This window comes from Phoenix dactylifera, chromosome 3, assembly GCF_009389715.1.
Source record: "Phoenix dactylifera cultivar Barhee BC4 chromosome 3, palm_55x_up_171113_PBpolish2nd_filt_p, whole genome shotgun sequence".
Taxonomy (NCBI): domain Eukaryota; kingdom Viridiplantae; phylum Streptophyta; class Magnoliopsida; order Arecales; family Arecaceae; genus Phoenix; species Phoenix dactylifera.
In genome coordinates this window covers 8822391-8845022 of record NC_052394.1, presented here as the reverse complement: position 1 = coordinate 8845022, position 22632 = coordinate 8822391, and the positions used below count along the sequence as shown (strand labels likewise).

The window sequence follows — 22632 nt, the reverse complement described above, 5'->3', positions numbered from 1 at the left end:
TTTTTCAGATCAGGTTTATTTAAGCAACTGAATGTGTTCCCATAGATACATCCATGCAATATTCTACATTAAAGTGTTTAATTAAAACATAAGAGCGAAAGAAAGTTTTAATTTGCCAGGTAATTTTCAGCGGTGCAAGGACCATCCATCTTGAATCGATTAGGGTCTATGGATGCTATGTCAGTCTCAAAAACCATGTATAGCAGAAGACATATTTGTTACATTAAAAGTAAAAGACAGATCCATGAAGTCCGAAAATAAAAGAATTAGTATATTAGCAAAAGCGCCCGTACCACACATCATCGATCCTTGAAGTCTCAGAAAAGAAAACAAAAGGTGTCATCGTAATCACACTCCAACCAAAGGTGCAGCAAAAGTAAGGAAGCGTACGAACAAACATTAACCAGGTCCCGTCCGCCACCTCATGGAGTCCGCTCACTGCCAAAAAGGAAAGGAAAAAGGAAAAAATTCTCTCCCGAGAGAAGGGCAAAAGGGATGGCTCGAACCGTATTGGACGGTCAAGATGGCATCGGTTTTGGTGTTGAGCAATCCTCCACACCCCACAGCCCGCACCGTACGACAGCTACCAGAGAGGCGGCGTCATCGGTGGCGTGGACGACGGTGTGAACGGAGGCCCGGTGGAGGCGTCGACGGCGGCGGAGGAAACGAGGACGCGGTGGACGGGGAGGAGGTAGCGAACAGGTCGGCGGCGGTGACGGCGTTGATGGAGACGCGCTTCCGCTTGGACCTCGGCCGCCTGCCCATTATCACGAAGCCGGCTGGGGGAGCTCTGAAGCGTTCGCGTAGGCGGCGGCGACGGGGGCAGGGTTGGGGACGGGGAAGTTGGTCGGCGGTGGATGAGGCGGCGATGAAGGGGAGATCCGACTCGGCGGCCGTGAAGTGCTCGAGGTCCGCCGCGGGCTTGAGGGTCCAAAGGGAGCGGACGGCGCACTCATTCCAGCCGAGGGCGGCGAGGTCCTCCGCCACCTCCGCCATCGTCAGGAGCGCGCCGGACGAGATATCCTCATCCAGAGTCGACCTCGTCGGCGGGATCAGCTCGATGGAACCCAAGGATTCCTGCATAAGAACCTGGACGCAAGAAAAAACGGAGGGAGTACGAAAACCCAAACCAAAACCGAATACTAGCGTATTGAATAGGAAAAGAAACATAGAGAGGGAAGTGCTTACCTTGGGAACGTTGTGGAGTTTGATGAAGCCATGCATGACAATGATCTTAAAGAAGAAGAAGAAGAAGAGGAGAGGAATTAGCTAGAAATGCTTCTTGAAATGGAAGTTCTTGAGAAAGAGGCATTAGGAAAGAGAAAGAGAAGGTGAATCACGAAAGATTGGGGAAAAGGAAAGAACCAAGAAGAGAGAAAGAACCTGATTGAGATGCGCGCGTATGAGGTTGGACCGCCATGGATCCTCGTAGAAATGGAGGTACTGCTCCGGCGTAATCCTCGTTTCACTCTTCATCTCTCTCTCTCTCCCTCCCTCCCCTGGATACTTTTTGGCTCTTCTTGGCGTACATTATATTATACATTCGTAGAGCGCGGGGGCGTTTTTGTTTCCATATGACAAGATGGCCCCAAAGCTGGTAACACGTTGATCAGACGGTTCCGAGCTTATGCTTGAAACTACTTGATCCTTTGTTACAGGTCTTAGCGTGTGCGTTCGGATGCGTGGGTAGGTGTGCGTGTGGTACGACGTTACAGGCTCTGTGCCATCGCTCGGTTTCAGGCGTCCGCATGGCCTCTTCTTTTCCGTTTTATTTTTACAGCCATTCATCAAAGACCTCCGAAGCATAAAACATCATATCACGATTCTCGCATGCAAGTAATGGACTTCTACGGAGTTTTGCACATGTACACGTGTCGCACGTGGTGGAATGCCGTTGCCGTGACTTTGCACAAATTCAAAACCATTTTTTTTTCACAAAATTGAATAGGCAAAAAATTACGTGGCAGGCCATACCAATGGATCGACGGACGGAAATAACAGTGGATGGCATGGGTCGAAATCGAATAAAGGACCCATCCATATACAAAACGGTAGGACAAAAAGTACTCACCGGTAACAGAAAAGGAAACGGAAAACGGGAACCAAAACGTGGGTCATACCGCTATACCAGTCTCCTTCCTCCGCCCTAGCTCGATATAAAGGACGAGAGAGAAGCATCGATCGAGATCCGCTTCCTCTTCCTTTCGGCATTTCGTCTCGTCTACTTCTCGTGGTCCGTGGCGGGGGTGGAGCGGATGAGATCGCCGGAGGACGAGATCGGCACGGCCTCCACCGCCGCTGTCTCACCCACTCTCAACACCGAACCCACGGGGCACTCCTGCCAACCGAGGGACTCAATGTCCCGCTTCACATCGTCCAGCGACAGCGCCGCGCCGGCGACCGGCAGGCGGTGCCGGAGTGTCGATCGGTCCGGCTGCATCAGCTCCAGCGAGCTCAGGGCCATCAGGATGTGCGCCTGATAAAAATAGATCAATGTATGACCAAACAAAAGACGGGGTATAGGAGTAGTTCTAGGGTTTGAGATGGATCGATTAGAAGGATTTGATTTTGGAGATCTGACCTTTTGGCACCGGTACAGCTTGATGAATCCGTGCATGAGGACGATCTGATTCAAATTATCCAAGATAAACCGGAGAGATTAAGATCTAAAAATTCTTTGGAAGAACGAAGCAAGAATCTCCGAGATCTCTTTGTTGCTATTGAAGAAGATTGCTAACCTGGTTGAGTTGAGCGATGGTGAGATTTCTCCCCCCATGCTCGTTGAAGAAACCGACGTAGTCTTCGAGGCTAAGCTTCGGCCTCGCCCCTTTCATCTCTCCCTCCACGGTACCTATTTCGTAGCACGCTTGCGCTCATTTTACCGGCGGCAACTTAATTATAAAGAGAAGAAGTGGCGGCGAGCGTGGCGAAACCGAGGCCTCGACGTGACTTAACCCCTGCTCTCTCGAAGAAATTTCGAAAAAAATCCTTATATGCGGACCTCCCTTCCTCGAAGAGTCGAACGCTCAGCTGCGGACGCGTGTATATACATATAAATGGGCAGATGAACCCATAAAATTACTGTGCGGAAGTAAATCCGCATAAAATCTACATGTAGACAGGTTCTGCACGACAAAGGTTGGATGGCGAAAAGAAAACCATCAACAGTGATAGGCCACGTACAGATCGAAAGAATATCACGGTACCTTAACTATCTACATGTTCGCAGACTATAGGAGGGTTTGTTTTCTTTCAAGCCATTATATTTATGGGAAGAAAAATAGTACTAACTGAGTTGCCTTCTATTCTACACACTATTTAAAAAAGTTATTTAGAAAAGTCTCAAGATTGTTCCTTTCTATTAACTTCTTCTTCCTATTCTATGCTGCACACTATTTAGAAGAGTTATTTTGGAAAAGTCTCAAGTTTGATCCTTTCTCTTACCGTTAACTTCTTCCTCCTGCTCTTTTTCCGTATAATCATGCGCATCTTGTGTGAGCTACCGAAATATATATATATATATATATATATATATATATATATATATATTAATAATAATTCTGATAATATGGTCATGCCATCGAACAGCTTTTGGCTGCCTAACTTGTGACATACTCCTAGTTAATTATTGTATTGATAAAGAATGCACAAGAACTGTGAATGAAGACAGCATTCTTCCTTGAAAATCAGTATTGGAATATATCTGATTGAGGCCATTCGGACGTGGCCCACACTTGTTTTAATTATTTTAATTTAATATGAACTCTGATTCAACATAAACCTCTAGGATGAAATATATTTTATGATGATTGCGATAAAGTTAAATTTTACAATCATAGCAGAGATAACTCTCTTTCCAGTAGGATAATGGCCCAGCTATAGGTAACCACCGTGGGAGAGAAGTGTGCGTATTGGTGCTGCTAAAGTGGGTTCATTAGTCACTGTTTGTTCCGGATCAGTTTGTGTATGAGTTCTTGAACTGTAATTTCTTCTCTTCAATAGAAGCAGTCGAGCCAGGACACCCATTCCCTAAGTTTATTAACGTGCAACAATCTGTGTGTTCGAACACCCAAGCCCAAACACGGCGCATGGCTTCAAGAACATAGATAGGTACCTTAAAAATGGTCGTGTTAACTTGATATTTCTTTCTTCTGCTAAAATGTTCGCCAGGTGAATGTCTTCAATCTGGGAAGGATGAGCTTAGGATTATGTTGCCTGGACAAGGCATTGGTCGGTGGCCATAATGCTGCAACTTACACGATGACCATCCTAACTCTTCGGCAACCGGCAACAACCGGACCCGGCAGATTGGCATGGAACTTCTGAACAAAATTGGAGCTGCTTCTGGTGAAATGAACAATTCTGAGAGGACGAAGTTTCGGAGTCCCCTTATCAGGCAATGTCAGATGGAGGCCTCAGCAGCGGTGAGATGCAATTGACAGGATTAAAGAGCTGAGCACCATATGAACACAAATATATGCTCATGTCCTGTAGACGTCAAATAACTGGTTTGCTTGAGCTGGAGAAGGTGGGCTACAAAGAAAGCCAAAAGAATGCATTGTGCCTCTTGGTATCATATTCCCAATTTAATGATTCTCTTAGAACATTTCAGTGCAAGAGGCTCCCCCTATTACTAAATCTAGGAAGAGTCAAATATATGCAGCCTTGGACCCGTAGGTGGTGAAACTGTTTCTGATCGTTGCGTCAATGCCCGCCCTCCAATTTAATGAATCCCATAGAATCTCAATTTGGATATTTAGGATCATGCACACTTGCTTCAAAAAGATATGGCAACTATGCAAATTAATATTAACATCACCAACGCAGGAAGTGGAGCATCGTACATTGTCTTGCTAATTCAAGAGGTGCAAGCGACAAGGATTAAGGGTTTAGCCTCTAATAGACTAGGCCGAAGAGCCCCTTACATTTCAAAAAAGCCAAAACCAATATAGGATATTTATGTACTCTCCAGAAATTTACAATGAATGGCGTAGAACTCAACCTTTTCTAATCATATGGCCTTTCAATCAACTTTGTTCAAGTTCATTCTGACCTAATCCCATCATTTCTAGAAGTTGATCATGAATAACATAGAAGTCAATTTCCTCTTGAATAAGTTGCCCAAAATAATCAACTGAATACTTATTATTTAGAGACCCTTTTGAGCAACTTTTTAGTTTGGGAGCTCAGTTCGATCTTATCATCCTTGATCCTTTGACGAAGTGAAGGCTCTCCCCTACCAGCCAGAAAGTGAGTACGGAGCAGTGATTCATATGCTCTGGTATCGAGACAGTTGAGCACCTTCAAACTCTTACTGAACCTCTCTGCACCCTCCACATCCTTTGCTTCCTCTAGATATTTCAAGAAGGTGTTAACTTTCTCTTGATCTAACTTCCACTCATCCTGTTTCACCATTGAAACCGCATTCTCCAACCATTTTAGAGCCAAACCCATCTCACGGTTCTTCAAGTAGTAATCTAAGAACAACTCACACGTCCTGAAGTCAAATCCTGCACCCTTCTCTGAAGTCCTCGCCCAAAGTGATTCAGCTTCTTTAACCATGCCCTTCGTCAAGTAAGCTCCTATCATCAAATTTGTCAATTTTAGGTCATAGGTTACATAAAATGACTCCCACTCCTCATAGCACTGTGTCAAGCCATCAATATCATCCAGTTTATTAAGAGCCTGAAGCATGGTGAGAAAGCTCATGTTGGTGGGCTTCGGAAAGGCAGTTTTCAGAGACTTCCACACCCTATTGACCTCTGCTAAATTGCCAGTCCCTGCATACAAGCTTATTAAAAAATGAAAAGGCTCCCGGTCATGGCTGTCTACAAGTTCCTCCAGCTTCTTGAGAGCAGATTCCGCTTTTGTAATAAGGCCAGCTGAGCTATAAATGGCAGCCAGGGTACTGTATGCAGACCAGTTTAGTGTAACTTCATCTTCCTCTTCCATTTCCTTTATAACTCCTTCAACAGAGTCTATGTCACCAAGTGAAGCATAGCTGTTCATCAGGATGCAGCATGTAAGATTATCTGGGGCAATATTCTTTACCTTCATCTCTTGTAGATGGGTGGGGACCTTTTCAGGCTGGCCTAACTTCATGTAAAGAGACATTAGGTTGTTGTGGACCAGAGTACTGGAAGCCATGTTCAATTCATTCATCTTCTCATAGAGAGCAATGGCTTTGTCTAGCATTTTCTCTGAACAGTAACAGTTCAAGAGGGCTCCATAAGTTCGCTCATTCTTGGCAGGTTCTGGGAGCTTGGAGAAATACTCCTCTGCTGATTCAATACCCCTGACTTTTGCTATAAGATCTAAGCGTATTGCATGGTTGGTGTAGGACATGTTCATTCCTCTTGTGTTAACCATCCAATCCATCAGCTGTTAGGAGATCGACGAGTGTCAAAATGACTATTGAAGGAGGGTATAGGAAAAATATCTGCACAAGTATAAGGATTTATTTGTTGATTGTTTCCATTGGATGAAGTCTATCATTTTTCCTTATTTCTTCTATGGTTTGCTTTTTCCCCCCTCTTTTAACCTACAAAGATGAATCAGGAGATAGTTCAAAGAGGGAAAAAAGACTAGAAAAGAATATAGAGCAAAAATGTTCGACCAAAATTAGGGGTGGCAATTTTAGCCAACTCATCATGTACCTGACCCGACCCGACCTGTTTATACTCAAGGGTGGGTATGGGGTTTAGATATAATACCCTAAGCAGGTTCAGGATGGGTATGGGTAAAGGTATGCCCCACCCTGAACTCGATCTGATATTATACAATCTTAATCCACCCCCCCCCCTCCCCTCTCTAGTTCACTTAATAGATGATAGTTGTCACAGCCTTGTTCGCCTCAGTCGTCCCTCCCCCCTACTTATTATTGAAACCTAGAAAACATATATATTCTGTGAAAATCACAACAATTGATTATTTTTGTTTGTTTTGTTTCTAAACCTTCAATTACTTTGACTTATGTATGAATTCTTTCTTATTAGAATATGTTGTAGTTATTTATGTACGTTAGGATTCTCTCCATTTGAATCAAAAATTGAGCCATAAGAGAATTAAGCTATAAGCTTCTCTCATTTATTTAGCAGTTTAATCTCATTAATTATACCTATAAGCTATAGGCGTCGAACCCAACCCGACCTGACCCGCCATAACTTATCCCATCTACTTTACCCAACCTGACCTGACCTAAGATGGGTATGAGGTGAGTATGGGTACAAGGTTTTCAATCGCAGGGCAGGTATAGGTATTGGCCGACTTGACCCGACCCGACACAACCCATACCCGACCCATTGCCATCTCTAACCAAAATAGATCATTATAGATTATTAATAAAGATATAATTTTCCATCAAGTTACTATATGATTCTACATAAACTGATTCCATATGAATATATGCACATGGAAGATTTCAGATTGCCTTGCCATACAAACCAATTCCACAACCACATTTTTGTCATCGTAGTGCTTTCTAAAGTCATATCATAATAGTTACTTTCATAGAGAGCATATGGAGGCTAATGCATACCAAATATTTGTCTAAATATTTTGCAACACATCCAGAGGTTCACTCAGTGTGTAAATAAAGATTCATAGGGAAAAAAAACATAATGTACAATAGTCAAGAGACAATGAAGTGATTCAAAGCAATAGCTGGAATAAAAGCCATTAAAACAATAGCTGGAATAAAAGCCATTAAAAACACACGATGACTATATCAAAACAGGTTTGGAAAAGGTACAGAAATAAAGGTGTATTACATATATTGACATAGATATGCATGCACTGTATGTCTATAATAATATTCTTATATCGGCAAATACTCATTCATTTATATATCTACATGGATGAGTTAAGTTACTTAAGTGGATTGATTAGAAGGATGTCATATTCTACTTTTTTGCTTCTGAGAAGCGATAGAGGATGCATTGAATCAAAGGTAAAGATTTAAAAGGTGCTCCATATGACATACAATTTTCACTTTTACACCTAATCAGTAGATCCTTTGGAATTAAAAAAGGAGATTTTTTGATCATTATCAGTGTGCTAATCTCTTGATTTCTTCTAGTAATAACAGAAAAAAGTTACATAAACAATCTAGGCGATTATTTCTATCATATAAATTAACAAGGTGGAAATCTTTGTATCTTTCTTGGCATTTTGCACTTATCATTTCATTGTTTTCTTCTTAATATGATTCTGCATTTTCAAGTTTTCTCTTATTACATTGGTTCCACAAACAGTCCCAAGTAAGCCCCCTCTTCTAGGCCAATGTATGTCTGCTTTCTATAACCTATGACATTTAAACTATGGTCACTTCATTTTGTCACTTCTAGCTTTAACAAATTCGTTATCACATTGCATCCATGTTATTAAAAGTGTTTTCTATTTTTTCTTAAGCCTATGCAAACTTTTGTGCCTCTTCTTACCACGAAGATCTTTATTGAACATGCCCATAAAACCTGGATCAGCATTCCATCGTGTTATCCTTAATTGGTGCAAGTCCTTTTCTTTCGTTATTGTTGTTGCAACTCCTATTTTTCATTAGTATACTCAGCTGAATATATTTTTTGCTGCTTTACCACATCATAACCTCAATATTCCCATGTTGGCCATGTTTACCTTATGTACCTAGACCCTAATTAATGGCCAGCATTCTAATACATATAAAGTAATTAGGGCCTTAAAGTTGCATTGCCAAATTTTCCTCGTTATTCAATGGCCAAATACAGTGACTACATAACACCATAAAAGCAGATTCTTAGAAACTAAAGGCCAACAGCTGAAGTCAAAACAAAATTGTATAGAACAAGCAAATAAACTGATAAGCCTCTCATAATGGGGAACAGTGCTAAGAGTTAGCAACCCTCAAACAGGGGAGTAGTTTTAAAAGTAAGACCTGCTTATATGAAATGCCTTATGTAGGCTATTCAAATATAACTATGAACCATCATCTATGGTTGTATATAATGTTTTTGGTCATGTAAGGATTCTGGATACATTAAATTCTGGTATAACAGCAAAGATGAAACCAAGTTAAGTCGAAAAAATTACAGAAAAGGAAGAAGGAGTACATAGAAAAGAAGATAAAGAGATCGGTTTAATTTTCATGTGGGGTAGCAGATACATAAAGGAAATGAAAAAATCATGATGCCAACAGATAGCTTATAATATAATCAAGAAATTCACAAATATGAAGATCATTATTCTTAAAATTGACAAGTTTTTTATCAGATCTATAATTCTTCAGATAATTTCATGATTACATTCTTTTCTAAAAAAAAAGGTTTGGTCTCAGATTTTCATCTTATAGCCAAAAACATGTTCAGTTTGCAACAATTTTGCTAATTAACATCATCAGTCTCATTGTCTCTATCATTAAGGTTGTCTTTATACAAGCTGTGCTTTGCAAATAAATTTTAAAAGATCCCCTCTTCTTTTCCTCTTTTTTATCAATTGTCAAGCACAGGCTGACGTTTTCTTCATCTTAATAACCTTAACCAACCATCCGCATCCCAATTATAAGGAGTCAGCTTCATCGATCCTTCTTCTCAATTGACTCCAATAAAGGATCACATCCTCAGCCACGAGCAACTTCTCCATAGACTTTTTAAAAAATTTATCCATGTTAACTGGTCATCTCCTTCCAATTCCAATGAAACTACCACCAATTCTTTCAGCAAAGCATCAATACTCGATCAGTGAAACCCGATAAAACACAGGATATAATTTTTCATCCATACCTGAAGTCGAACAGGACTCGCGCATACAGTACCATCAATAAAGATTGAAACTTTAATTCAAGTGAAAAGAGATAGGAGCATTTCCGCAAAGAAGAGGTAAAATAAGAATGGAGGAGAGAAAGGGAGGTGACCTCAAGAGCGTGCTTGTAGCGCCGGTACTTGCGGAGCTCCTTAACGTACTTCATGAGCTCGACCGCCCTCGCTGGCCTCCCCTCCCTCACCCACTTGTTTAGGGTCTTCGTTACGCTTCCTTCCGGCGCTCCGCCCAGAGCCGAGAGCCGGCGATAGAGGGGCTTCCATTCCTTCGTCCCTCCTTTCTCCTCCGCCACTGCCGACGACAACGACGACAACGGCATCTCTCCGGCCGCTACCGACGCTGTGGATAGCCTTCTGGCCACTGCTATCACCAGCGATAGTGGCCGGACTGGGTTCTTCGCCATGGTCTCCTCCGATTTTGGTTGGAGAAACAGCGCGAGATTTTGAGGGCGATCGCGACGCGGGCGGCGGAGAGAGGGTTTTTGCGAGAGCCGGTCCTATCGGACCCGTTTTACAGTAAAGTCGGCGAATACTGCCGTCTTCTGTTTAAAAATTGACAGAAAAAGGGGTTCCAAGCAGAGGGATCAGGATCACGATCCTACTCGGGCTCCAGCCGTTGGATCACTCACAATGGCCATCGAGATTGCGGATTGGTGCGAACCATCCAACTTATCCACTTCGAAACACCTTTCTGTCAATAATGTTTGACCTTTTATTTTATTAAAAATAAATTAAAAAAAAATTTCTAAATTTATTGATGAATTATACTAACCTCTAATATTTTGAAAAAACTATGCTCGCTTCACTAAAGTTAATTTCTATTCAACACTTTAATTTATAATTTAATAAAATATGAGTCAAATCATTAATCTTAAATGGCACCTAAATATTATATCAGAAAAAATTTCAAAAATAATTAAAATAATTTTAAGTGACACAACAACCACTCAACAACATAAGAAAATGTGTATATCCTTATTTCTACTCAAGAATCGATAAGTAATAGGCATAAGTATAGGTTTTACAAACTATTAGGCATAAGTATAATAAAGGCAAATCATAGAAAATTTTTGTAATTTACTCTTTCATTAAATGTAGAAAAGTAATTGATGGCAACAAATACTAGATTTTGCCTCTTCAAATGGATTATTGATTGAAAACCAAAAAAGCAAACTCCATATCAATTAGAGGACTGATTGGTTTACTGGTATTCTCATTTTTGAATAGCATAGTGATTCCCATTTAGTTGTTTTTCCCATCAATTGATAACATTTCTGGACTCATCAGCTGTGCAAATTTTTTTACTAGATCGTCTCTGACCTGTACATGGTCTGTAATTCTGTATCAGTTGGCACTCTGCATGATATATGTTTTCTTTGTGCTAAACCTTGCATGCAAGTACATAGGCAGACCCACAGCCATGTTAATGGATATTCTAGCTGTAGGAATTTGCTAGGGAAACCTTTTTTTCTTTCTAATCTAGAGTATCTAGAATACCTATGTGTTGATGAAATATGCATTTAAGAAGCTTCATGTGCAGGTTTGATCCATATAATCACATCATATAGAATCTTCTAAATCTCATTTTGATAACTTTTATCGGAACAAACAGCATCATCTTAATAACTGAACATCACAAACTGATATCTAAATATAAGTATGAAGAAATGCAATTCTACAAAAATTTTGCATTTTAAAAATTTTGAAGCCTGATAAATGTAAAAAATTTAGTGTCTGAAGTGGTATTTGCTGGTTAATCAACACTTACTGATGCATGACCTATTAAGATATGCAGATAGGTCATGCCAGTGAGACTACTGCATCATTTTTGTTTTACCAATTCTAAGGCATGGCATACACCTTTTTATAAATATTGATTTTCAAGCCATGCAGCAAAGTATGCATCCAGAAAATAACCATATCCAGCAAATTCATGTTCGCTCCATGAATGCAAATACCTCATCAATGGCTACTCTCCATCATCTAAGAGACATAAGTTGAAACCAAGCATTGTGAAGGAAAGAGGGGGAAAAATGCAAAAAACTAAATTTTGTGACTAGATAAGAAGAAGAATAATTGCTTTGAGCAAGACTTGTTTATTTGATGTTTCCAAAACATTGTATTCAGGCAATTATTTTTGAAAGGGTGTGAGCTGATCTAGTTGGATTTGATTGTTATATTTTGAAGTTGTGGCCCCTCATTTCAGATTCTGCAAAACTTTAGTTTCATTAGGTTGTCTTGCTGTTGGTAGGTTCTTTCATTGTCACATTTAGTCCAGAAGAAAAGCTTTGCCTACCATGATCATAACCGGACGCCACTTTAAATTTCTTAGATTTTTTTTAAAATCAAATATTTGAAATTGATCTCCTAGGGGGCATTGTTGAGCTTAATTTATTGAAAAGATATAACATTTGAGAAGAATGAAAGGGCGTCGTAAAGCTCTAAACCAGTTCTATGGCAATAGGGATTGTTAAAGATGCTTTTCATCAGAAAGGGACGCTAGCAGAAACTTTAGTCAACATCATTATTTATTGAACATAACGTAACCAAGGGAGTATCACAAAAAGCATATTTACTTGTTTTTGTCCCCTTGTTTTACTTGCGATGGCATTTTTTCAGTTTGATTTTGAGCTAGGTCTATAAAATTTTCTTCAACTGTTCTAGATATTGCAAAATGGTGTTAAAATGAGTTGCTATATGATATATAACAGCAGCCACTATTTCTTGTTTTCTAACTTCTATTTCCCTGGGTTCTTTCCTTGTTCTCTGCGATGTTCTTTTTTTTTTTTTTGTTATGCCATTGCATACTCTTGCTGGTAAATTGAGGTCATGCGGCTTTTTTTCTTTTGCCTTGCCTCCGAAAATAAATGATGTTCTTATAACATGTTCATGTTCTAAAAGTAGTAGGAAGTTGGATGGGATTAGCAATTCATCTTATGCTGCAATCAGCGGTATTTCAGAAAACCTCTCTTTCCTCCTCTATCTGTGCATCATACATGTGTATATGCATGCACACATGTTCATGTAACATGCATCCATCCATCTATCAAACAATAAAATCAGTGTCTCGAACAATATTTTTCTATTACATTGGCTAGTAGAAATGATATCTTTGTTGTCAAATGGTCAAGCATCAAATACTCTGGTGATTTTAGAACTTTAGTCTTCGAACATGGTATCAGAAACCTACTAAAGATATTGATGTCTCAAATTTAAAAACCTCAGTTGCATGTCATTGAACATGTGTAGTTACACTTGAACGTCATGGAGTCCTTTTAACTCCTGTTTACCTCCAGAAGGCCACATGCATATTATAGTCTGTATCCAAAGAGAAACATTAATCCAGCATAAATACCAATGAAGCAACAAACCATCTCACAAACACAATGATAATGTCTCATTGTGGAATGTATACTGGACAGTGGATACCTTGATAGGAACCAGCTCGTCTCCTGATCAGATGATTGCATTAGCTAGAAAATCAAGTTTATAATTTTATTGGGATAATACTTTCACCGATAACCAAAAGCACTGACTTAGAGAACCAGATCTACTTCAAGTATTTGCTTTCTCTCAACTGATCAGAATTAAATAAGTACACAATCAAACAATTAAGACATCCACATCTGAAACTGGCGCCTGCAAATGCTCGCTTATGTTAAGAATGTAACACACTTTAAATCAACTATAAGAACTTGTCTCTGCCAAGACGCTGCAAATGGTAATTGATGGTCCTTGCTGGATTTTTCGGCTTTCCTTTCTGCAATAAGGATCAAAGAATTATGAAAGGCAGAGAAGTATGCTTGTTAAAATAAAATTGCATTTTGATGGGAAAAAATGCAAAATAAAAGTGACGCAATAGTAAAGCTAGCCACAATAATTGCTGGCAAAAAAAAGAAAGATAAACCTGAGCTTCGGCACAAGCAAGCAAGAGATCTTTCTGCCGGACACATTTATCATCATTGTTCTTGTTCAGAGATAAGCAACCAAGGAATGACAGCATCTCCTTCATGCAAGGCTTCCCAACACCTCCAAACTTTTTGGTGTTTATGTACAAACGATCAGCCTTCCGGCCCATGCTGCTGGTTTAACCTACTCAATAGAGAACAAGAAAGCCTTAGCACATTTAATTAATTCAGAAGAAACCAGCAAACATTTCGAGTAGCTTCTCAAATGCTGCATGAATTTCTTGTTTTCAAAGGATTATGAACAATTCCAAACAAATGCATTGAGAAGAAGCACATTCAAAGAGCATCCATCCAGTCAAATAATTCAGAAGTCTCATCAGAAACTTAGCTCAGTCTATGTAGAATAATCCATTGACTTGTAGACATATATTACAAAATTTCCTACTCTGATTCTTCTCATAACACTTAAAACAAACAATAAAAACCCACAATAGTCTTGTTTGATACTACACTCAAAACACAAGTTACTAAAAGTTTGAACAGAAACGAGACAACATAAACTCAAAAATCCCACCTATATGCAAAAAGAGTAAATGAGTAATATATATTTTTCTCATCTATTCAACTTTCAAGAACTTGCAGCCCAATGTGCAAAGCATCGCAGAGATAATAAACTTCAATGGCAAAGATCCATTCTAGTCAAACCATTTTGCATATCAATCAGGCATTTTAAGTACAGAAGAAACTAAGGACCAGGATCACCCTAAACCCTAAACCCTAAAGCCTAAACCCTAGATCCTAAACCTTAAACCCTAAACCTTAAACTCTAAACTCTAAACCCTAAACCCTAAACCCTATCATAATTTGAAATTAGTCAATTTAGGCTGGTCAGACTAACGGATAAACAAATGTAATTTAACCTGTTCCTACGAAAAGAAAAAGATCAAGCCTGCAATGCTTGGTTTTTTATTCATTTTCCCTTTTCCTTGTTCTATTTATTGCCATAGACTTTTTTCCGTCTTTTCTAGTTACATATTTACTAGCTATCAAAGCATCTAACAAATATGAACCATACATAAAAAATCCCCTCTTAAAGTTTATTTTTTGATTCCCTTAACTTTTCTTTGGGCCCTTTTTCATAATTACAATTCTTCATCTCACCTTTTCTTTTTTTATTTTTTGCCGGTCGTTTGCTATGATTCATTCATCAAGGGCGCACTAGACAAAGGACTAGGGCATTACCTATTCAATTCTCTTATTTCATTTTCGGAGACCATGTTTACTATGATCAACTCATAAATCTGACCAGCAAAATACTAAAATACCCAAACTCCAAACACTATATAAGCTTCGATTGCCAGCCATTATCCATAGAGAGAGGGAAACCGAGAAAGATCTCCATAGCAAATATATATTAAAATACGAACACTATAAAAACTAAGAGAATCACCGGTGATACTTTGACCATGGACTAAACGATATCAATAAGAAACATGAACGAGTTATTACTCCGCTAAAATATAAAATCAATAGTTCCTTTATGAATACCAAATGATTCATAAAGCCATCATAAGCCATTTCCAGTGAGGGAGACAGAAGGAAGGGAGGGTTAAGATTTTGGTTGGGGAAGGAGATAAATGAGGGCTAGGGTTTCTGCCTGGAGGAAAGGTAAGATGATCATACTCGATTGCCGAGAGGAAAGGAGATCGGAGGCGGAGACCGCGGGTTGAACGCGCCGTCGGGATCTCGATGGAGAAAGGGGCTCCTCGCGGCAGCGGCACGAGAGAATGGGTTGGAGCGACCGCCACGAGAGAAGAAGGGACTAGGGTGTTCGATCACGGTACTAAATAACGGCCGTTACTAACGGTCTTTAATAATTAATATTGCATTATAATGATAACGGAATCAAGATAACAGCTTTTTTTCTTTTTCTTTCTTTCTTATTGCAATATTCGATTGTTGACTCAATCAAATATATTTTCCTACTTACAATTTTATTGCAAGTATATAATAATATTTTATTTGGTCAACAATGAAAAATAATTTATGTGATTAATAATGATTTAGGCAAATGACGATATTTTTTTAGTACTACATTATTTTTTGTGCAATAATAGTAACAAGCTATTTAAATGATTATTATTTTAAAATGAAAAATTTCAATCTTTATATATTTAAAAGAATAATGGCGTTATTGAAAATCTTGGTCTTGATTCCAGTGTTGTTCTTCTCTAGTTTGTGAGTAATCCAGCATGATCTGGTCATGGCTTTGCTTGGCCTGATCAATTTGCTCTATACATATGTGTTCCTTAGTTGGTGAGTTCATGTTAAAAAAATTAATCTTTTTAATGGAAAATAGAAACTCTGGCTACTACATAATACAAGAGCTATTTAGGAAAAAAAGAGACTCACGTATTAGTTTCTATATCAATTAATAGAAGATCTGTGTAAGCTTAGATCCTTACTTGCTAAACTTGGTTGATTTCTATCTGAATCTTTCTAAGATCTGTATAAGCTTTGTGAAATAACACACCATCTGCAAACCACTATAGGAGCTTCTATGCCAGAGTTCAGGAAACCCCCATGGAAGCTTCTATGCCAATATTCACAAGAAGACCAAATTCTCTTTCTCTTTTTTTTTCTTTTTTTGTTATAACGGCTGCTTACACTACTCTAGTTTGAGTACAGCCAACAAAATCAAAAAATAATAAATGACAAAATAAAAAAGAGGAAACCCCCTCTTTTGTCCAAAGAATCTTGCCATAATACTGTGCAACAAAGGAGGCGACCCAAAAAAGAGCTTTCACCTTTTATTTTAGCACAGGAACAAGAGCTTTGGTGTTAGAATCAAATCATTTTTAAAAGATTTAGTTTTGTTCAACCACCCACCAAAAAGATTAATTAAAATTTTAAAAGATTTACATATATGTTTAGTTGCTGTTCAACCACCCACCAAAAAAGATTAATTAAAATTTTAAGATAGTGGCTATGCATCACATTTGGTTGGGTTGGATCTAGAAGAATGTTGGACAGCCCTCTTTACTTGGTGAATTTGTGTATTTTGAGTCAGCTCCAATCAACAGTAATTATGTTATTAATTTGCCATGTATAAGATCTGCTAATGGAAGCTATATGATATTCACAGCAATCCCCATGACTTCAATTTCCTCAGCAGAACATCATGTACCGACAGATGATATACTTAGTAGGTGGCTTGATCTTGAATTGCTTAGTAATGCTGACTAGAGGAGAAATGCAAAACTGATAGATGTAAAAGTAGAGGCTATGCTGTTGGTTAATCAAAAATAGACTGCAGAATTAAGTATAACTCTTAGTAATTGCTAATCCAGAAATTATATTGAAGGATAGATGTTGCACCAATTCTTTTTATGCATATTTGCTCGAGGAAACCAAACGGTAAGCCTCCAGGCTTCCTATATTTCCTGTACTACTTTAGAATTTTAAGAAAAGCTGAAGAGAAATTCAAAATGTACAGACTATTCCAGTAAGTTTCTTTTCAGACAAAGAAAGTCATAAAACAAACCAAATTAACGATTGAGGCTTGTCCCAATAATCATACCCCTATGCTCTGCAAGTAGAGGTTCGGGGTACAAATCTTAGATATCGTATCCCAAGCATTTGGTACAGGGTAATTAAAGAACCAACAGATCTCCTCCATTTCCCTTTCTCCACTTAAAAAAAATAAAAGTAAAAATAAAAATAAACAACAACAACAACAACTAGACCTTAATGATCATGGCATCGAAGGGTGAAACAGTAGAAACCTTCAAAATGCAAGCTGGCTTCCCAGGGTTACTTCATCCTTTCAGAGTCAATCTGCAACCTTGCGTGGAAACACTTTACTTCTGGACTTACCATCAACAGAAACAGGGTCTAAGTCATCCACTAAAGAGGATGCGTCCAGTAGCTTCAATTCCTAGATCTCAAGCACTGGTATTCTGATTGGGGTAAAGAAAATGAGCTATCATCTTAAATGTATGACCTTCGGCTACCAGTCACTAGTCACACTGCCATCAACAACAGAGTAATTCTAATGGTGAATACAATAGCATATCGCTTTTGTTTTAGTAAGACCAACAAGAAGGATCTGTATTTTCTTGCTATTCAATAGGTGAGAGGAAAACAAAAAACTGAAAATGAGATAGAGTTCAACTCCTTTGTCTTTTCATACGGCTGCTAGGTAGAAAGCTCACTAATCAGTCACAGTGACCCTTCAAGGTAACTTTTCGGTTCCAGATCTCACTTCAATCCCATTATCCTTGATCTACTGATGAAGAGAAGGCTCTGTTTTACTGGAAGCCAAGGATGTCCTGAGCAAAGATTCATAAGCTTCTGCATCTGGATAGGCAAGCTGCTTTAAGATCTTACAAAATGACTCCATTCCATCCACATCTTTTACTTCCTCAAAATACTTCAGAAATTCATTCACCAGTTTTTTCTTTGGTTTCCACCCATTTTTTTTTGCCAAATTTGTGGCAGCCTCCAAACACTTTAAAGCCAAATCCATTTCTTGGCTCTTCAAGTAGTAACTAATAAACAACTCAGAAGTCCGGAAGTCAGATTGAGCATTCTTCTGCATAGCCTTTTCCCAAAGAGTCAAAGCTTCTTTGACCATATCCTTCCTTAGGTAAGCCCCTATCAAGACATTCACCAACCTCAAGTCATAAGTCACACAAGCAGATTCCCACTCTTCAAAGCATTGCTTCAGTTCATCAATATTATCTAGTTTATTTAGAGCCTGAAGCATGACGAGATAGCTCATATTGGTGGTCCTTGCGAAGGCTGCCTTTAGAGATTTCCACACCCTACTGACCTCTGCTAAATTACCCGCACCTGCATACAAGCTTATAAGACAATGGAAAGCTGTACGGTCCCGCCTGTCAATAACCTCCTCAAGCTTCTTCAGAGCAGATTCGGCTTTCTGAAATAGGCCTGCTGAATTATAATGGGCAGCCAGATTACTATATATTGTCCAATCTAAGGTGATTCCTCCCTCTTTCATCTCTTCTATGACTCTCTCGACTGAGTTAATATCATTCATTGCAGCATAGCTGCTCATCAACATACAGTATGTAAAATTATCTGGAGATATATCATTTGCCTTCATTTCTTGGAATAGCTCTATAACCTTCTTGGGCTGGCCTAACTTTATGTGCAGGGTCATTAGATTGTTTTGGACCAGAGTGGTGGAAACCAAGTTCAGTTCTTTCATCTTCTCATAGAGAGCAATAGCCTTATCTGCTATTTTTTCCTGGATATAGCTGTTTAGCAGAGCTCCATAGGTCTGCTGGTTCTTGGCCAAGTCTGGAAGACTGGAAAAATACTCCTCTGCCATATCTATCCCCTTTACTTTTGATATAAGATTCAGGCGTACTGCATGGTCTCCAAAAGAAAACATCATTCCTCTACTTTCCATCCAATCCATCAGCTGTGAATATAAGAAATTTAGTGATAGGAATGGTTGTCCAAGCAGATGAACTTTGCTGAATTATAATCACGAAGCAAGAGGAAATGATACATTATAACCTTCCATATGATTTTTGTCCATTTTACTTTTGTCTTTAAATAAAATATTGTTATTTGAATTTGAATGCCAGAATGGAGGAAATAAAAACATGAATTGATAGGACCATTTTATTTGAAGAACACTGATTATCAAATTAAGTCATGTAAAGTGAGCACCGGTTGAATCAACTATTGGCATGCATTAAGAAAGACAAGCCTATTTATATGGCTTGGGTTAAAGGAGCATAATATACTCCTCTAAAGGCTCAACATGTTTTACAACAAGCTCTTAACCCAACACCAACAATCCATAAATTCGTATAATCCAAGCTATAGAAGTCTAACATCAGCATATAGCACAAAAATTGAACAGTCACCAATATATGTTGATATAGATCATTAGAGGAAAAATCTAAGCCTTTGGCTAACTATATAAACAGTTTTAATTTTTTAACTCAAACTATGCATGCGTACAGACTAGAAAATGCTATTGAAATCCACAAATATAGATGAGTTGTTCAAATTTTTGAAGTCATAATGTTAAGGACAACACTTTTAAACTAAAGAATATGAACAAAGAAAAATGTTAATTTTGCCATCAAATATCAAATTTATATGGTATAAAATCGCGGGACACATTTGTCAGTTTAAAAAACAAATTTTAAGGTATCAATATGAGATACTAATTTTACCGCTTTAGCAAGATTGCGAATATTGAAAAAATGTTAATTGAAGAATACCACGACAATGAAATCTGTATAAGCAAAAGTTACACAAAAAATTGGAACAATTAAGATGAAATCAAAGTCATGAGTCATCCTGGAGCTACAGGAGAAAATGTCTAAACAAGATTAAGAAAAGTATGAAGGATTTCAGTTTAACCCACTGGACTATATGCTAGGTTGATCGGCCGACCTGTCCTATTTTCATATAAAAGGAAGCCTGTCACGAAAAAAATAGATGATTAATTTTGGAATAGCTTTCAAATGAAATCAAGAAAGACTATATATGCATATGAGAAAGACAGGTATGAACATATACGATATGGTATAGGAACTGTACGCAGAACCAATGGCATTTTGAGCAATCTACCAGCAGACAGTAAGAGGAGTTTCCAAATGCAAGAGGCTTGTGCCAGGTGATAATTTTCGATATGCAAACTCTGGATTTTTACAAGGATGACTATTGGCGCGTGTTATTTACAAATGATATGCCGCTGTTTGATATGAAGGATAGACACATATAGAAGGATTCCAGGAAGAAGCGCTCGCTAAAAAAAAGTTTCAAGATTAGTCAATTTAAAGAAAAGCACAAGGAAACAATGCTAATGGACATTTGCTGGAGGATGTTAAGAGACACCAACCCAGAGTATGTATATTGGAATACTTCTCTATTAAACAAAATAATGGATATTCGCCGTTGGAATTACCAACATGGCCAAAATAAGTCAAGGTTTACCCATGGCAATTTGATTACTCGGTGTTAATTAACAAGCATCATACATGCGAGTGGTTCCATGCAGCAAGGACAAGTTTTGGCTTGTTTGGACTCGGATTTGTCTGGAAATTTTGTTCCTATATCATCCACAATTATGATATGAGACGAAGATTTTGGCGAGACCATTTACGATTATCGAATAAGAAAAGAAGGAACTTTTGGTCTGGAGACGATGATACGGTGGGTGGAGCTCACCTCGAGGGCGTGCCTGTGGCGGTTGTACTTGCGGAGCTCCTTGACGAATCTCTTGATCTCCACTTCCGTCACCACCCTTCCCTCCTTCAGCCATCCGTTCATCGTCTCCGTCACGCTGCCTCCCTGAGCTCCGCCCAGCGCCGACAGCCGCCGATACAACGGCCTCCACATCGGCGACCCTCCCGCCTCCGTCCCGGTCGTCGCCGCCGCCTTAGCCGGCGCCGGGGCCGTGCATAGCCTTCTCGCCACCACTATACCCCACGATAGCACCCGGATCGATTGCTTCGCCATGATCGATCAATCTCTAGTTCTAGGGTTTAGAGAGGGTTATGAAAACCCGTAAAATGGTGGAGCGGGGTTTTCCGTTCTCATCCGGGATAGCTCCTCGCTTGGTTTTAGCTATCGTGGACGGGTACTCTTATCAATCAGGACCGTTGATTAATTTATAACTTTGAGTAAGGCCTGACTCGATCCCGAAGGAATCTGGGGGCTGAGAGACGGGTTGGTCAGGCTCAGCCCATATCAAATCTAAGAGCAAGCGGCAATACTCCTGAGTTAATCTATCTTTTTATTTTTGATTCTTTTTTTTTTGTGCATTAAAAGAAACTTAATGAATTAATGTTAACCGTAGTTTCAAATAAATGTGATATGATCTACATACTTTGTGATCTACATACTTTGTATTTCAATATATATATATATATATATATATATGTGTGTGTGTGTGTGTGTGTGTGGAGGGAATTTGATTCTAGCATACGAATAGAAATGAGTAACTCTCATTCTATCTGTTTGGTTCGAAGGAGTTTATTTTTATTTCGATTTTAGAGAGAATGAAAATGTTCCAATCCTCTAAAATCTAATTTCTATTTTCTCCAAATATTCAAATTTCATTCCGATTTTGACTTCAATTTCATTAATGAATCAGACACATCGAAGGATATGATCATTCTGATTTTCATTTCAATTCATTCCGATTTCAATTTTGATTCTGGTTGCAAACCAAACACTTCCTCAATTTATAAATTCTCTTATTTATTTATTTTGTTATTGAACTAAAATTTGAATTACCAATTTTTGCACCTTTGACTTTTTAGTTATTATATATTTAGAGTTGTTGCTTGCACCTCATTCAGTTATCATCGATCTAATCCAGTGAACTGACTATAAGATTTGAAAAATTGCACTTTATCTTTCTTTTCACCTTATAACTCTCTACATAAAGCACATGTGCTGGGTTCTATTATAGGTAAATATTCCTTGTCATGTATCACATATAGGAGAAAACATAGATAACCGTGATCGGCATATAATCAAAAATTTTATTTATTATTTAAAATTTGATAACCATAATTTCACTTCCACGCAATGTGTTAGTGGACTCATGTCGAATCTATTTTTTGGTGAGGAGTTAATGTTATTGTGGAGGCTAGCGGAGAATTTCATGTTTGTATCTATTTCTAACGGCAAGTTAACTTATCACAAAACAATTCTATGTTGTAACTTAACAAAATAACCCAACTTATCGTTGAATTTGAGTTACAGATATCCAAACAAGTAATCTAGCTACACCTGCAACTTGAGTTGTATGCGACTCTATTTATACAACTCTAAGCGCCCCTATATTGTACCAGAGAAGCAGGAGTTTTTTGGATGAACATCCCGAGGAAGCTACAGTAACTTAAAATCCTGAGGGGGCTCTAGTAATTGAATGACCC

At 38.6% G+C, this 22632-nt stretch overlaps 4 protein-coding genes across 6 annotated transcripts; all 4 read right to left on the bottom strand.

Moving 5' to 3' along the window:
* Positions 1 to 14: 14 nt before the first annotated feature.
* LOC103700991 lies at positions 15 to 2981 on the bottom strand. Of its 2 annotated transcripts, XM_039124536.1 has the most exons (5): positions 2739 to 2981; positions 2582 to 2626; positions 1384 to 2476; positions 1189 to 1233; positions 15 to 1089 (listed from the first exon to the last, which is right to left on the bottom strand). In XM_039124536.1, exons 3-5 carry the CDS (start codon positions 1474 to 1476, stop codon positions 601 to 603), a joined length of 627 nt encoding a protein of 208 aa, XP_038980464.1. In that variant the 5' UTR covers positions 1477 to 2476; positions 2582 to 2626; positions 2739 to 2981; the 3' UTR covers positions 15 to 600. The 2 variants fall into 2 exon arrangements, with proteins under 2 accessions (XP_038980464.1, XP_017696821.2); XM_017841332.3 differs by lacking the exon at positions 2739 to 2981 and having other exon boundaries at positions 15 to 1233; positions 2582 to 2732.
* Positions 2982 to 4786: 1805 nt separating this feature from the next.
* On the bottom strand, positions 4787 to 10318 carry LOC103700989 (pentatricopeptide repeat-containing protein At4g01990, mitochondrial-like). Its single transcript, XM_008782909.3, has 2 exons — positions 9884 to 10318; positions 4787 to 6381 (listed from the first exon to the last, which is right to left on the bottom strand). The coding sequence occupies exons 1-2, from the start codon at positions 10190 to 10192 to the stop codon at positions 5146 to 5148; spliced, it is 1545 nt and encodes a 514-aa protein (XP_008781131.1). The 5' UTR covers positions 10193 to 10318; the 3' UTR covers positions 4787 to 5145.
* Positions 10319 to 13163: 2845 nt separating this feature from the next.
* On the bottom strand, positions 13164 to 15524 carry LOC103700988. The gene is made up of 3 exons (XM_008782908.4): positions 15380 to 15524; positions 13696 to 13880; positions 13164 to 13548 (listed from the first exon to the last, which is right to left on the bottom strand). Exons 2-3 carry the CDS (start codon positions 13864 to 13866, stop codon positions 13474 to 13476), a joined length of 246 nt encoding a protein of 81 aa, XP_008781130.1. The 5' UTR covers positions 13867 to 13880; positions 15380 to 15524; the 3' UTR covers positions 13164 to 13473.
* A 1654-nt stretch (positions 15525 to 17178) lies between these two features.
* LOC103700987 (pentatricopeptide repeat-containing protein At4g01990, mitochondrial) lies at positions 17179 to 21313 on the bottom strand. 2 transcript variants are annotated; one of them, XM_039124533.1, is made up of 3 exons: positions 20915 to 21313; positions 20725 to 20796; positions 17179 to 19145 (listed from the first exon to the last, which is right to left on the bottom strand). In XM_039124533.1, exons 1-3 carry the CDS (start codon positions 21203 to 21205, stop codon positions 17982 to 17984), a joined length of 1527 nt encoding a protein of 508 aa, XP_038980461.1. In that variant the 5' UTR covers positions 21206 to 21313; the 3' UTR covers positions 17179 to 17981. The 2 variants fall into 2 exon arrangements, with proteins under 2 accessions (XP_038980461.1, XP_008781129.2); XM_008782907.4 differs by lacking the exon at positions 20725 to 20796.
* Positions 21314 to 22632: the final 1319 nt, after the last annotated feature.

What these genes read in the sequence shown, in the direction of transcription:
- LOC103700991 (XM_017841332.3), bottom strand. Translation starts at nt 1,476, where the DNA reads ATGAAGAGTGAAACGAGGATTACGCCGGAGCAGTACCTCCATTTCTAC. An exon ending in TACGCGCGCATCTCAATCAG is followed by an intron (nt 1,234 to 1,383) that starts GTTCTTTCTCTC and finishes TTCTTCTTTAAG; the next exon opens with ATCATTGTCATGCATGGCTT.
- LOC103700989 (XM_008782909.3), bottom strand. Translation starts at nt 10,192, where the DNA reads ATGGCGAAGAACCCAGTCCGGCCACTATCGCTGGTGATAGCAGTGGCC. An exon ending in GCTACAAGCACGCTCTTGAG is followed by an intron (nt 6,382 to 9,883) that starts GTCACCTCCCTT and finishes ATCTCCTAACAG; the next exon opens with CTGATGGATTGGATGGTTAA.
- LOC103700988 (XM_008782908.4), bottom strand. Translation starts at nt 13,866, where the DNA reads ATGGGCCGGAAGGCTGATCGTTTGTACATAAACACCAAAAAGTTTGGA. An exon ending in TTGCTTGTGCCGAAGCTCAG is followed by an intron (nt 13,549 to 13,695) that starts GTTTATCTTTCT and finishes TCCTTATTGCAG; the next exon opens with AAAGGAAAGCCGAAAAATCC.
- LOC103700987 (XM_039124533.1), bottom strand. Translation starts at nt 21,205, where the DNA reads ATGGCGAAGCAATCGATCCGGGTGCTATCGTGGGGTATAGTGGTGGCG. An exon ending in GCCACAGGCACGCCCTCGAG is followed by an intron (nt 20,797 to 20,914) that starts GTGAGCTCCACC and finishes TGGATGATATAG; the next exon opens with GAACAAAATTTCCAGACAAA. An exon ending in CTGCATGGAACCACTCGCAT is followed by an intron (nt 19,146 to 20,724) that starts GTATGATGCTTG and finishes TTATATTCACAG; the next exon opens with CTGATGGATTGGATGGAAAG.